The 14511-nt window shown below is 36.9% G+C and overlaps 1 protein-coding gene across 1 annotated transcript; it reads right to left on the bottom strand.

Moving 5' to 3' along the window:
- Positions 1-133: 133 nt before the first annotated feature.
- On the bottom strand, positions 134-7001 carry hepacama (hepatic and glial cell adhesion molecule a). The gene is made up of 5 exons (XM_073817338.1): positions 6757-7001; positions 3736-4074; positions 3376-3657; positions 506-599; positions 134-224 (listed from the first exon to the last, which is right to left on the bottom strand). Exons 1-5 carry the CDS (start codon positions 6842-6844, stop codon positions 134-136), a joined length of 894 nt encoding a protein of 297 aa, XP_073673439.1. The 5' UTR covers positions 6845-7001.
- Positions 7002-14511: the final 7510 nt, after the last annotated feature.

Raw genomic sequence — 14511 nt, forward strand, 5'->3', positions numbered from 1 at the left:
AAAAATATAAAATATTAGTAAATACTTTAATAGTATTTAAGTAATACTGAAATAACACTGCACATAATTTTAAATGTTTACCAGTAAGTAATATTTTTAAATGAGGGTGCATATTTAAAATGTTTAAAGAGATTTATCTTGAGTGATTGCCATTACCTTCATGATTGCCGTTGCTCTGCTCTGCTACATTTTGTCTGCTTTGTACGGCAAGCTCTTGCCTTTTTCTGTAGAATGAACAATGGTATTTTGGTTAGCAACACACCTGACTGTAATTGAAATATCAAATGCAATATTATTCATTTGGTGTACAAACAGAAGCCTAAATGTGTAAAACAGACTTCTTTTCAGTTTAATCAGTTGCTTTGGTTTTTGTTTTCCATCTGATCTGTGCAACTTTGACCTCCTAACATTTAGCACAAAGACGTTTCTAACAAGAACAGTGAGATTTATTGCGGCTTGCTTTAGACCTATCAAGGAGAATGGATAAGGACAATAGAGCTGGTACTTTTTGGAGGGTTTCCAACAGGCGCACACAATCACCAAGGTGATGAGTAAGAAAATGCCTCCCGTGGAGAGGATGATATAGAGAGAACTCCGTCCTGCAAAATTTCAAAGGAGAATACAGGGTGACATAGTACATCATTCCTTTCCAGAAAACAAACAGCGTGCTCTGAAGGACCAAACTACTCTGTAGACAAGGTTCAAATTAAGGAGACCTCAAATGGAAGATTGATTGCACAGGTTGCCAGGAATACCAAGTGCAAGAATGAATGGGGCAACCAGGGGCTTTTTAAAGGGTAGACTGTGCAGAGGGAATGCAGGAGCCTGCTGGGTTCAGTGTTCTGACAGAAATGTGTGCAAATGGAGAGGTACATGGATGAGAGGATCAGCTGAGCTCCAGTGGAGCAAAACACTTGTTCATAAACAATCTCCTTCATCAGCCCTTTTTATAAACACCACCCAAAATTAACATTCTTTCATTCTTTACTCACACTCATGTTGTTCCAAAGACTTATGCTGTTATTAGGTTTTTTTGTCTTCAGTTTTTTAAAGAATTTACAGCTCTTTTTCATGGTGAGCACAGCCTCTTTCACACATACAGTCTTTACTGGTAAATTACCGGTAAACAGGACCTTTTCCAGAAATACTGCTAAATTCTTTCTGGCAATTTACTGGTATAAGAAGTAACATTACTAGTAATGTAGCTGGTAATGTAGTAATGTAGCTGGTTTCAAGTTTTATCAGTTTTGTTATGTATTTTGCTTTTTTTGTTTTTGTTTTGAATATTTCTAATAAGATTTAATACATTTTGTATAGATTTGTAGTTTTTTTATTTTACTTCAGTGTATTTTATTTATATTTAAGTTAGTTGCAAGGCAATATTTCTAATTTCTGTTTACTGTTTTTTTTAAGTTTAGTTTATTTTATTTTTTTAATGTAATATTTATACTTAAACCCAGTTTCTAAAATTGGAAGATTTGGAATAGTGCACAATTCATATATTTAATTTTATTGTGTTTTTTATTTTACCGGTATTTTTTTTCTTTATGTACTCTACCACTCCAAAAGTTTTTGAACAGTAAAATTTGTAATGTTTTTTAAAATGACTTTATTTGGTCCAGTTATATCGTGAAATATTTTTACTATTTAACTGCTTTATATTTGAATATATTTTAAAATGTAGTTTATTCCTGTGATCAAAGCTAAATGTTCAGCATCATTACCTCAGTCTTCAGTGTCACATAATCTTTCAGAACTCATTCTAATATGCTGATTTGTTTAAATCAATATTTAAAACAGTTTTTCAGGATTCAAAAAAGCTAAAATGAAACAAAATAAAATATAAATATTAGAAAAAATAAAACATTAATATAAATATATTTAATAAATGCAAACCATTAAAATGACAATATACAGTAAGATTTTAAATAGTACAAATCTTTCCATTTTTTACAGTTTAGCTGTACTTTGGATCAAATAAATGCAGGCTTGGTGAGCAGAAGACCAAAAATATTTTGACTGGTAGTGTAGTTTGACAGTTGTGGTCTCTGTGAACTACTGTTTAGTGAAAAAGAGCTGCATAAAATATTTCCTCTATGTTGCATAGAAATGTATAAAGCAACATGAAGATGATAAAATGATGATAGAATTGACTTACTATTTTTTAAAGTATAATTTGTATTCAAAATCTAATGTGCAATATTCACATTATGTTATACCATCCTACACTCAACACCTCTATTTATAAGTAGAAAAAAGTAGTAGAAAAGCTATTAATGGGGCAGTGCCCTTTTACAAGGCACTAAAATGTTCTATTTAGGTACCAATATGTACTTTCATGGTAGTAATATGGACCTTTTAGGGCAATTCTGAGGGTGCTACACAAAGGTAAGTGGGCTGAACAAACCACCTGTAGAAAACACACTCTTTCCCCTCTATATGCACCAGAGTGTGCATTATTTTTGTAGAATTCAACGGACCGAAGTCAAATATTCCGCTTATACTACGGTTACCACACCTCAAGACATCGATCAGATGATATAATTCAAGACATTCGTCGGGTTTTTGTCCTTAAAACGCTATTGTGAGTAGGATTAATTTCTTACGCAGTGCCTTCGTTGCTAAGTCCAAAACGTCATTTTAGACCTAGTAACGACACTTGAGCTGTTGACAGCAAACTAATGCAGTTAATAATGAAGTTTAGACAGACCGAGAGACAGGCAGAAAGAGAAACGGAGAGAGATTAAGCTTGTGAGTTACCTCTCTCAAGTCTGAGTGTCTCTCAAAAGTGAAGGGCAGCATCGTCTCTACTAATAGTTAAACTTTAAGTTCATTTTCTTAAAGACCTGTTGTTACCTCGCTTGTAAGAAATTTCAGTTAGTTTTTAAGTTGTTACTCATCAGAACAGCGCTAACAACATTAACACGTATGCTAATGTGTGCAAAATGTATGTGTGTGTGTCTGTGAGGGAGAGAGAGTGGGAGAAATAGAGTATGTGCTTTCTGTACATAATAAAACGTAATATTGTGGCAAAAAAAACGTGGGAAAAATCTGTCATTTTTATCCTATTGTTTACTGTATTTATTCGTTTGGCCATTGTCATTGTGGGTTTTGGTTATATTGCTGTTTTGGGCTGTAAGGACCTTTGAAATAACTGAAATTGTGTTTGCGAAGTGATATAGACATAGACGTAATGCGGTCAAGTGCTGCCTGGAACTATGTTAGCCATGCGTTTCAGCCAATCAGATTCAAGCATTCAACTGCCCCGTAGTATAATTTTGCTATAATACTTTCCAACTGGTTTGTGTTCTCCTCCCCTATGTAGCATAGTAAAATTTACAGTAAAAAAGGTGACAGTGGAGTCTCAACACCTACTGTAGACGGTGAGTTTGACAGGCATGCTCTTCATACTGCTGATGGGATTCTCCACCCTACAGCTGTAGATGTCGTCATCTGACACCACAACACGGGTGATGGTCAAAACCTTCTGGTCACGTGACAGGAGCAGACGTGAGTCATTGGTCAAAGATTTCCCACCCTTCAGCCAGCTATAAGTAGGTTTGGTGCCACTGTCATGAGTGCAGTTGAGTATAAAGAGCTCAGTCAGCTCTAGGACGGACGAGGCCACCATGTGAACAAAAGGCCTGGAAACTGGAACTGTGATAGAACAGGACAACATGTACAGTATAAGGAAAGTTGCTCTTCACCTCAATGAAATGTCTATGTCTGTCTTACCATCCACAGTGAGGTTGACATATCGCTCTCCAGTAAAGGTATCATCAGTGATGGAGATCTCCACCTCATAAGCGCCCTCGTCTGACAGCTGCAATTGATGCAGGAGCAGGGAGCCGTTCTCGTACAGGAGGATTCGGCCGCGGTACTCGGGCCTCAGGTTACCGATGATGTCTGTACCAATGGACTGGACCACAGTGACAGGTTTGTCCCTCTTCAGCTGCCACTTAATAACAGGCTGGTCAGAGCTGGTGCTGGTGTAGGTCACAGAGAGAAGGGCTGAGCCTCCTAGTGTGCCTCGCACTAGAGGAGACGGACAGCTGATGTTCACCCCACATACACCTAAATATATACAAAAAATAGATTCACAAACTGAAATATTGACGTTGACGTTCATAAATGCCCACACCCTGTCCGACAAGCCATGCCACTCTCACGCCACACATCATGTTCTCACGCAGTGGAAAATACATCGTGGAGCAAAGAGGAAACTGATAACACGCCGACAGACAAGACAGAGAAGATTACTTTAGGTATGAAACAAAGTCTCAGCTTTTGTAAGAAATTCAAACAATAAATACCATTTTGTGGCTCTTTAATGTGTCGCGACAAATCGCTGTAGTGCTCATCTCTTCCTCTTCACTAGATACAGTGTGAAATAAACATGAATGAACATCAGAAGGTATCTTGTTTCAACCTTGGAAAGATATCAATACACTATTTTTTAAGTTTAAGTCCACCAATGTTAATCTACTCTAGTATCTGCTTTGTTTGTTGGACAAAAATGGCAGATTCTGCATTATGATTGGTCAGATCGCCTGTCAATTAAACTCCCTGCGAAGGGTCAATTGGGGCATGTTGTCACAAAAGGTCAATATGTGTTACATGAACTATACTGTATATTTTTCCTGGGCAGTAATGAAAAAAAATTTAGTAAAACAATACACCCCCAAACAATATTAAATTACTTTTTTTTTTTTTTTTACTTTATTTGTGTACTCTTTTCACAATACACATCATTACAAAGCAGCTTAACAGAAAATGAAATCAGTATTCACTGACTGAAGTAAAAAGTGTGATAACTTGCTCCAGTTTACCCTGCATCCAGTCAAAGTACCTTGAATGTATGTTAACTAGCTTTGGATAAACATTTCTGACAAATTAATAAATATAAATTTGATCTGAGCATGATTTATTAATAATGTTCTTTAAACTACACAGAATTACTGTATTTCATAGAAAAGTTTATTCAAAATGCATTTTAAAATATTATTTTAAAACCTATTATTTTGAAATGTGTAGATATGAGTTCGAAAAACTACAATTTTATCATTTAATATTTGTATTTAATATTTTTAGAAAGAAACACAACACGTTAAGAGTGAAGACCTTTTTGAATTTAAAGATCAGGGTAAATTTAACTTATTTTGTCTTCTGGGAAACATGTAAGCATCTTATGTAGCTTCTGAAGGGCAGTACTAAATGAAAAAATATATATATTTAGACAAAATAAGAAAAATCTACACATCTTCATTCTGTTCAAAAGTTTTCTCTTGTGTTTCTTTCTGAAGCATTAAGTAAGCGTTTGAACCTTCTGTAATAGTTGCATATGAGTCCCTCAGTTGTCCTCAGTGTGAAAAGATGGATCTCAAAATCATACAGTCATTGTTGGAAAGGGTTCAAATACACAAAATGCTAAAAACAAAAAACAAAGAATTTGTGGGACCTGAAGGATTTTTCTGAAGAACATGTGGGCAGTTTAACTGTTCAGGACAAAAAGGGACTCATGAGCAACTAACAAAAACAAACAAAAAAAAAAAACAGCTGTGGATTATTCAGGTAACAACAAAGGATTAAGAATCAAGTGTATGTAAACTTTTGAACAGGGTAAATTTTTTTTATAAATTTGTTTATTCTTTTAATTCTATTATTTTCTCTCTATATGTGAACGTATCTTATCTGAAATATCTTATTCAGGTCAGTACTAAATAAAAAACAACATGCATTTTCTATGATCCCTCTTATTTTGGTCAAATAATTAACATTTAGCAGATTCTGCAAGGTGTGTGTAAACTTTTGACCTCAACTGTACCAAATATTTATCATAAAAAAATATGTTAGGCCTACATTATTAAACTAAATATTTTGTCTTCACTTTTTATATCCTAACTAAACTTCTTTTTTCTTATTTTCAGCCAGTTTTTACAGTGTGAACCGCAAACACACATAGCCTGAACTCTAGAGCGAGACACCTGCTGGTAAACAGCTTGGTGTTTATTGCTCCTGAGTGAGCCAACATGTCCTTGCCCGCTTTGCCAGGGCAGTGCGAGTCAGCGTGGCATGGCTCAATCGCTGTGGCAACAATTCTCAGTGTTGAGGTCTTGCCAGGATGAGCTAACAAAGCTCTGGATTGTAGCCTCGCTCTCCTCCAATCAGGGGTAGCTGTGCAAGAGACATGCTCTTTTGTGGACAGGGGGATGCAGACACTGGGGCCCAGTGATTCTGCTAATCAAAGCTCTCCAAGGAAGACTAGGCTTCAGTTAGGACATGTTCTAACATTCGTCCCCTTCCCTGTCACATCAGTACCTGATCTTAAGAAAATGTAACGTTATCAAGCTCATGCCAACTCACTTGTGACTTTTTACACAAATGCGGCTTCTAAAATAAGTCTAATGAATAGATGGAGATTCCAAAAAAACTAAATAATTTTGCAAAGTGCATTTTTAAAGTTAGTGTCCTTAAATCATTCCATTTGCCTTTTGATTTCCTTACTATTACATTCAACTAAAAATACAGCATTTTTAATCAAACAAAACATTTAAAAACATTTCAAAAGTAGTTTCATCAAGTGCCCTAATTAGTTCACTTGACTGATCGCTCTGTTTGTGATATGTGTCATCCAGCCACCCACAAACGAACCACACACTGAAAAGTGAAAGTGACAACGACATACACTTTTTCTTCCTGTCCTTTAGAAAGTTTTCCCTCAACATGCGCAGTAGAAAAGTCATGATGTTGTCTTACCTGCCAAAGAAAAGATGAAAAGCCATAGGAGAAGAAACGGTGAAGGAACGGCTGTCTCTTTGCATGATGCCTCCCTCTCTGCCTTCATCTTGGGAGCAGCGCTGGGTTTCTCTCCCACACAATCAGCATGATTTGTCCACTCAAGGCACGTTGCTGAGAATGCAGAGTGCTTCCTGCCAGACGGGACACTGGCTGCTCTGAACCCCGCTCTCAGGACCCCAGCCTGAACAACAGCTCTATGTGCGTTCTCGTATGTGTGTGTGTGTGTGTGTGTGTGTGTGTGTGTGCTTTGCTAAGGTTCTCCACAGTGATTATTTTCAGGGGCCCTTTGTGTGTGTGTGCATTTGTGCATGTGTGTGCTTGTCACCACAGTAGAGGCGCTAGGATGAGCGTGAGATGGTTTGAGACATGTGTTTTTGTTCTTATTGCTGTTACATGACAGATCTGAGCAGTCACATATGACACAAGAAACGTATTTGAGTGTATTTGTGTGACATAAAACACCCATAGTGTCACTCAACAGCAAGATGGAGTGGCACATTTTGTCAAAATTAGAGTGAAATATGGGTGCTAGATCAAAGGGGGTTTTAAACTGGGATCTAAGGGAACCCCAGGTGGCTAAAAGGGCTAGGAGGACCTCATAGGCAACCTCAAATTTTCTCTGAAAAAGGTCAGAAATGAACTTTTCCATTAAGGGGCGTTTTTTACATTTGTGAGGGCAATATTTTAATCTGTTGTCATTAACAATAAACTTTAAAATTGTATCGAAATTATAAAACAGCATTTTTGCAAGATTATTGCACATTATTTCTATTTTCTATTATTTATATTATTATAATGATTATTAATATGATATAGGACACAATATAAAACGTTTTTGTTTCGTTTTGGGCACGTTTTCTGTTATAATCTCTTAAGATACGAAAATAATCTTTTACTTACACCGTAGCCTACCTGTACTGTGTTGTTTATGATGAAGGATTTCGCGACTGTACGAACTCATCAACAGCTCAGCGGTTTTCAGCGCTGAATACTCTAGGCGCCTCTGATTGGCGCGTTTTCAGTGCTGACTAATCTAAGCGCCTCTGATTGGCCAGTGTATTCCTAAATTCAACATAAACGTGTTTGATTGCTTATCAGGCGCATCCCTGCACAAAACGTTACATGATGCAGTGTGAGTTTCATTCATTTTCACATTTGCAGCCGTAATACGTTGTTTAATTGTGCAGGACATGTTTTGCCCCTTTGTCTTGAATCTATGGGGCATTTTTGTTCATTTTGGTGGTATTTGCCACTATACGTGCTTGTTCATTTCCGACCCTGATACATATATAAATACATGTTCTCCCATTCTGCTTTGTTATTGACAGCCTTAGTTTTATGTTTCTCTTCAGGTTTTTATATACAGTGCCCTCCACCAATATTGGCACCCTTGGTAAATATGAGCAAAAGTGGATGTGAAAATAAATCTGCATAATTTATCCTTTTGATCTTTCATTAAAAAAAATTCACAAAATTCTAACCTGTCATTGAAGTAAATCAATAAAACCTAGGGGAGAAATCTCATTATGAAATAAATGTTTTTCTCTGGTTCACGTTGGCCACTATAATTGGCACCCAATAATTGCAACATCCTTTTCCCAAGATAACAGTTCTGAGTTTTCTCCAACAATGTTTAATGAGTTTGGAGAACACCTGACAAGAGATAAGAGGCCATTCCTTCAAACAGAATCTCTCTAGATTGTCCAAAATCTATCTCTTCCCAGCTTTACGTTGGTGCTTTTTCTCTTCAGTTTCTATACAGGGTTCAGGTCAGGGAACTGGAACGGCCATGGCTTCATTCTGTGCTCAGTGACACAATTTTGTGTTGATTTTGATGTTTGTTTTGGATCATCATCCTGCTGGAAGATGCAACCATGGCCCATTATAAGATTTCTAAAAGAGGCAGTCAGGTTTTGATTTTTTATCAGCTGGTATTTGATAGAATCCATGAAGCCATGTATCTAAACAAGATGTCCAGGACCTCCAGCAGAAAAATAGGTCCACAAAATTAAAGACCCAGCAGTATTTTTAACCGTGAGCATGGGGTACTTTTTTATCCCTGTCTGCACCAAAACTATCTGGAGGGTTAGCTGCCAAAAAGCTCATTTTTAGTTTCATCTGACCATAGAAGACAGTCCTGTTTGAAGTTCCAATCATGTCTGACAAGTGAATATGCTGGAGTTTGTTTTCGGGTGAGCCAGGAGGATTTTTTCTTGAAACCCTCTGGAACAACATGTGGTGATGAAGGGGCTGTTTGGTCATTTTATTTTAGGCTTTCTGACCCCCAGGACTCAACAATTCTCTGCAATTCTCCAACTGTGATCCTTGGAGAGTCTTTGGCCACTCAAACTCTCTTCCTCATCGTGCATTAGGATGATATACACACGTCCTCTTCTAGGCAGATTTGTAACATCTTTAGTTGATTGGAACTTCTTAATTATTACCCTGATGGTGGGAATGGGGATTTTCAATGCTTTAGCTCTTTTCTTACAGCCACTTTCTATTTTGTGAAGCTCAACAAACTTGTTCTGCACATTAGAACTACATTCTTTGGTTTTACTTCTTGTGATGAATGATTAAGTGAATTTGGCTTTTGTGTTCCTCATTTTTATAATCCTGTGGAACAGAAAGTCATGACTGGACAATTTTATACTCCTAGCCACCCTGGTGTGCTAAAAAAAAAAAGTAATATTAATGGGAATATACTTTAGAGATATTTTACTTAGACAAATTTTTAGGGGTGCCAATAATTGTGGCCAACGTGAACTAGAGAAAAACATTTATTTTATAATGAGATTCCCCCATTTTCCATCGTTTTACTTCAATGAAAGGTTAGAATTTTGTGAATTTTTCGAATGAAAGATCTAAAGGATAAACGACGCAGATGTATTTTCACAGTCACCTTTGCTCATATTTACTAAGGGTGCCAATATTAGTGGAGGGCACTGTATAAGTACTCTAATGGTGTGTAGACAAAATGCAGTGTTCACTTCACCATAGACTGACAGATAGATGATTTTGGGCATTAAAAATCGATCTTTTTGATTCATACAATGTATTGTTGGCTCTTGCTACAAATATACCCATGCTGCTTACAACTGGTTTTGTGATCCAAACTAATTCTGACACTTGAAGTACGTCATATATAATATGAGACTACTATACAACTACTCAAGGGCAAGTGCTTAAGCTTAAAGCTGAATACACATGCTTTGTCACAAAAAACAGCTCTCTACTCCACCACCCCCTTACTAGCCCCTCCCACATGAGCACATTGTAAGCCCCATATATCTTTGACCCACCAGGCTATAACGGATGAAAAGAGGACCTACAGGTTGCTAAGGCATTAGTCTTCCGCAAAAAGGCCTTTGTGCACAAGAGCTGGAACAATTCCTATAGAGACTCTTCACAATGGACATACTGTAGATGGACATTTTAATAACAAATGTCATATGATTTTCAGTAGAACAATAAAATATTATGTTATTTTCCAAAATTCATTCATGTAATAATTGATTTATTATTTTATTACAAGTATAGTTTAAGTTTCTATGAAAACAAAATGCAAGTTTTTTGGCTTTTATTATGGAAATGTTAGCCTTTGGTTGTCTATAAGCTAGTGTGCTCCAAAAGAATGACAAAATTCACATTTACAAGATAAAAGCATTCAAAACTTACAGTCTCTAACTTTCGCCAATATGGATCAACGATTTTGATGACATCACCATGCACTTCAGCGTCTCATCAAACTTTCTGTCCAATCAAATGCTATCTAGAATCCAAAGCGTTCCGCCCCTTTGCACTATAAATAACTGCTGAAGCTGAAGCTGCAGCTGAAATCAGTCTCTTAATTTATTAGAATCAGTTCAGCGCAGACCACAGAATGTATCGAACCCATTTGAATTCTACACAGAACGCTATATTTCATAGCAATATGGATAAGATTGTAGCTGTCATATGCTGTCAAATGCTCTGGCCCAAGCTGTGATATAAACAAAATGCGATTGGCTATTTAAAAAAGGGGCGGAACTGCTTGATATGCCCCACCCTGTCTTTCTGTTTCAGTTGATGTTACGTCAACACATAGAATAATGATACTCGTTTCACTTCACTTCAGTGGAACCTTTAACAATAATTATATTTATTTAAATATAATTATTCATTTTAGTTTGCCGTTTTCAGTTTGAAGTTGTAACAGCATGTTATTTCCATTGCTGAAAAGAAAAAAATGTGCCAGGAACTGTGACCTAGCCATCACATGTCTGTCTAGAAGCGCATGTCATTGTCCTGCAGTGGTCAGCTGAGGCTGTGCTCATCTGACTGGGTGTTTTCTCAGACCCCACCCAAACAGAAGCAAATATTCACTATGAGTGTAGAAGAAAATGTTTTATTCCTTATTTTTAATTAAGATATTTCACTTAACTGACCGAAAATGATAAGAACAAGCACACATGTTGTTAAGATTCTTGCTCTGGAAATCCTGGTTCAGTTTGGCCAACCACAAACGCCTTTTGTTCCTCAGACAGTATTTTTGCATTCTTCTCCTTGATTTGTTATAACTTTTGGCAGTCTTCAGTACTCCAAATGTTTTCCCAATTAGTACAGCCCAAAATATGACAATAACTGACCATTTTCAGCAGCAGTAATCAGCAAAATATGGGAGTTTCGTTCGGTTCAGCAGCATTGTTTACGTTCAGTGCCGCCACTATGGCCGATTGATGACGTTGTGAAAGCAGCAGAGGATTCACAGATGAGCTAAATTTCCACTGAAATTCTCCAAATCTGTTCTCATGAACAAACAAGCTCATCTACATGTTGGATGGCCTGTGGGTGAGTAAATTTTCAGCACATTTTCATTTTTGGGTGAACTATTTCTTAATGAACAATAGTGATGCTGCAAACATAGCTAATTGTTTAGTACACAGTGAAAACAATTAAATAAAAACAACAGATGGCATTTCTGATAATACATGCCAACTCAAGACAGCAAATTAGAAGAGATACAATTAATTATCCAGACTTTGAATTTGTCCCATATCAGACTTTGAAAAGTGTTACCCTCCCACTCAGTTAAAATAGCAGATGATGTATGCAAAATGCCAAAGAATGTCAGAAAGAGAAAGCTTTTCACAGAACATACAGTCTGTTATCCTCAAGGGTCTTCTCTGTTCTGGCTGATCAAAGCTTTAGTTGGGCTCTGAGACACAAACATACTCACACAAAGCTTGGCATTAGCCTTTGTCCTCCGGAGGATAAAAGTCCTCTCGGACTCTCTCATCTTGTGAAGAAATCTGTCAAGTAGAGTCAGTGGGAACATCCAAGGTCAATAGTGCACTGAAAGCATGAAAGATCCTCACACGCATCTCTGCTGGAGAATATCCTCTTCAAGCTATATTGCACATGGACTGGACAATTATGAGACACCAGAAAACTTCATGAGAGGAAAAAAACGATATATATAAAGAGACATTTTTAAAAAACGTGCATAAAATAATCTGTTTGTGAGAGCTAAACTTATATACAGGCTCCCTCTGCTGGAGGTTTTGATGCAATGTTATTGTGAAATACGTAAGAGCCAATTAAGCACGAAAACGGAACAGTTCAAAGAGTGTTGAAATGAAATTAGATATTTCAGATGGAGATTTATTTCAGCATCAATCCACGACTGAGATGCTATGAGATTTTACAGATGTAGCAGCCAGCCAGTGCTAACGCTAACTGAACATGTTTCTGTGAGGCAAAACAGAAACCAGCTGTCACATTTATGCAAATCCACTCACTTTTTTTAGTGTTAAAACACACACGTATACATTTTCAACTGTAATCCGATCATTTACAGGCTAAAAATGCATAATGTGACTTTGTTGTTGAGGTTAGCTGAGTGTTTTTTGCCGTCTGGCAGCTGTCAGGTCGGCAGTACTGTGTTGTCAGCAGCAGTCTGTAGAGGACAGGAATCATGGGACACACAGCAGTCTGAGAGGAGAACTGTCTTATGGCACTTTGTGTTGCCATAGGCAACCTGTAAAAATACCGTTAGGAGACTGTAAGTCATTGAGCCAGTGACAGACTTCATTCTGGGGAGGTTACATCGCAGCCCCCTAAAGCTGAGGCCTGCGGAGGAGGAAACGTGGGCGACTGACTTCCAACGCTCATTTCTCGGGAAAGAAGTTGAGCCACACACAAAAAAATGACAATTATGGCAGGTCTTTGTAGCTGTGCGGAGGACATCTTGTCCAGTTTTTCCTTCTGCCTGTCCAAGTTTAGAAATGTTAAAAGTCAGTAAGAAAATTGGATTTGAGGAAATCAACTTCATAAGGTTAGACCACAAAACATCAAATATAATCAGTCACTGGGAAATATTAAAAGCTTCAAAGCAGGATTTATGAAGTCACTCCCATTTGTTTAACCTGGGGAATGTGATTCATCTGGTAATAAATGTCCACAGTATGTCAGCTGAGACGCAATTGAAAAACAAGATTAACCGAGTACCGTATGTCTTTAATTACTGCAGTACGCAGTCTAATTAAGAGCAGCTTTTAATGTAATGGCTGAGTGACTAATATTGTCATGGGGAAATAGATTAATTTTTTTATGTTTTAAACATCACATTCTTAAAGGGATAGTTAGCAGCTTGAAAAGGCTAATATTGTCATTTACTTACCCTCATGTCATTTCAAACCTGTATGAGTTAGTGCTAACTTTTCAGTGGTTACTGGACATTTCAAGCTCTGAGGACACAAAAGTGACGAAAAAAGTATTACAAAAATGGTCCATATAGCTCATGCACTATATCTGAAGTCATCTGACTGTTTTGTGTGGCAAACACTCCAAAACTAAAGTTTACAGAACAGAAGATCTGGTTTTCACTGACTGAAAAAAATTGGTCCAAATCAATGAATAAAAATATACTGGGATTCAAGTGCTTTAAGACATTTAAGCATATGATAAAAGACATTACATATTATTTAGCAAGCCTATTACCACCTAAATAAATGATTTAAAAAAATGTTTTGGCCAATCCTGGTAATTTACCACAGAAATATGTTTTTTAATGATTATGACTGTTATAGCACCAGCTGTGGTCTGACCTCCCCAAAACTTTGCATGCTCGTTTAGAATCACATGTGGCATGTGCTCACAAGATTTCGAGAAGTTTTGAGTTTTAATTTAAGCTTTATAGGCTTTTGGGTATATTTGGACTGGCCCCTTTTATAAACAACGTAAATTTCAAGATTTGTTTTTTATAATTATTGACCAAAAGAGACCAGAGAATTGTACAGTTTTTTTTCCAGATTGAGCGAAAAACCTAGGACTAATTTACAAAAGTAGTTTTTTTTTACATCTTCTCAATTTTTTAACTAAATGTTTGAGTGACAGCAGTGGTTCTAGTGGCAAAGTTGTGCAGAATGAGGAGATCTACCGTATAATATGAATATTGTGCCTATGTGTAAAAAAAAATATACAATCGTTTACGCCTTTGAAAAAATGCAATATTGCCCTCCACTGGCTGATTTCATTCAAATTTCTCACAGACTTTTAGGGCCATAAGTCAAACAGGCCCACAGAGTTTCGTTCCGATCGACCTCCGTTAAAGGATTAGTTCACTTTCATAACAACAATTTACAGATAATGTACTCACCCCCTTGTCATCCAAAATGTTCATGTCTTTCTTTCCTCAGTCCTTAAAAAAATGTTTTTTTGAGGAAAACAATT

Source organism: Garra rufa, chromosome 14, assembly GCF_049309525.1.
Source record: "Garra rufa chromosome 14, GarRuf1.0, whole genome shotgun sequence".
In the NCBI taxonomy this organism is placed as follows: domain Eukaryota; kingdom Metazoa; phylum Chordata; class Actinopteri; order Cypriniformes; family Cyprinidae; genus Garra; species Garra rufa.

Bases quoted from the DNA above. Each gene is read 5' to 3' on its own strand.
- hepacama (XM_073817338.1), bottom strand. From the start codon at position 6,844: ATGAAGGCAGAGAGGGAGGCATCATGCAAAGAGACAGCCGTTCCTTCA. The intron at 600-3,375 runs GTAGGTGTTGAG...GAAATTTTGCAG, and splicing joins TGTCAAACTCACCGTCTACA to GACGGAGTTCTCTCTATATC. The intron at 225-505 runs GTACCAGCTCTA...TTCATTCTACAG, and splicing joins TGTTGGAAACCCTCCAAAAA to AAAAAGGCAAGAGCTTGCCG.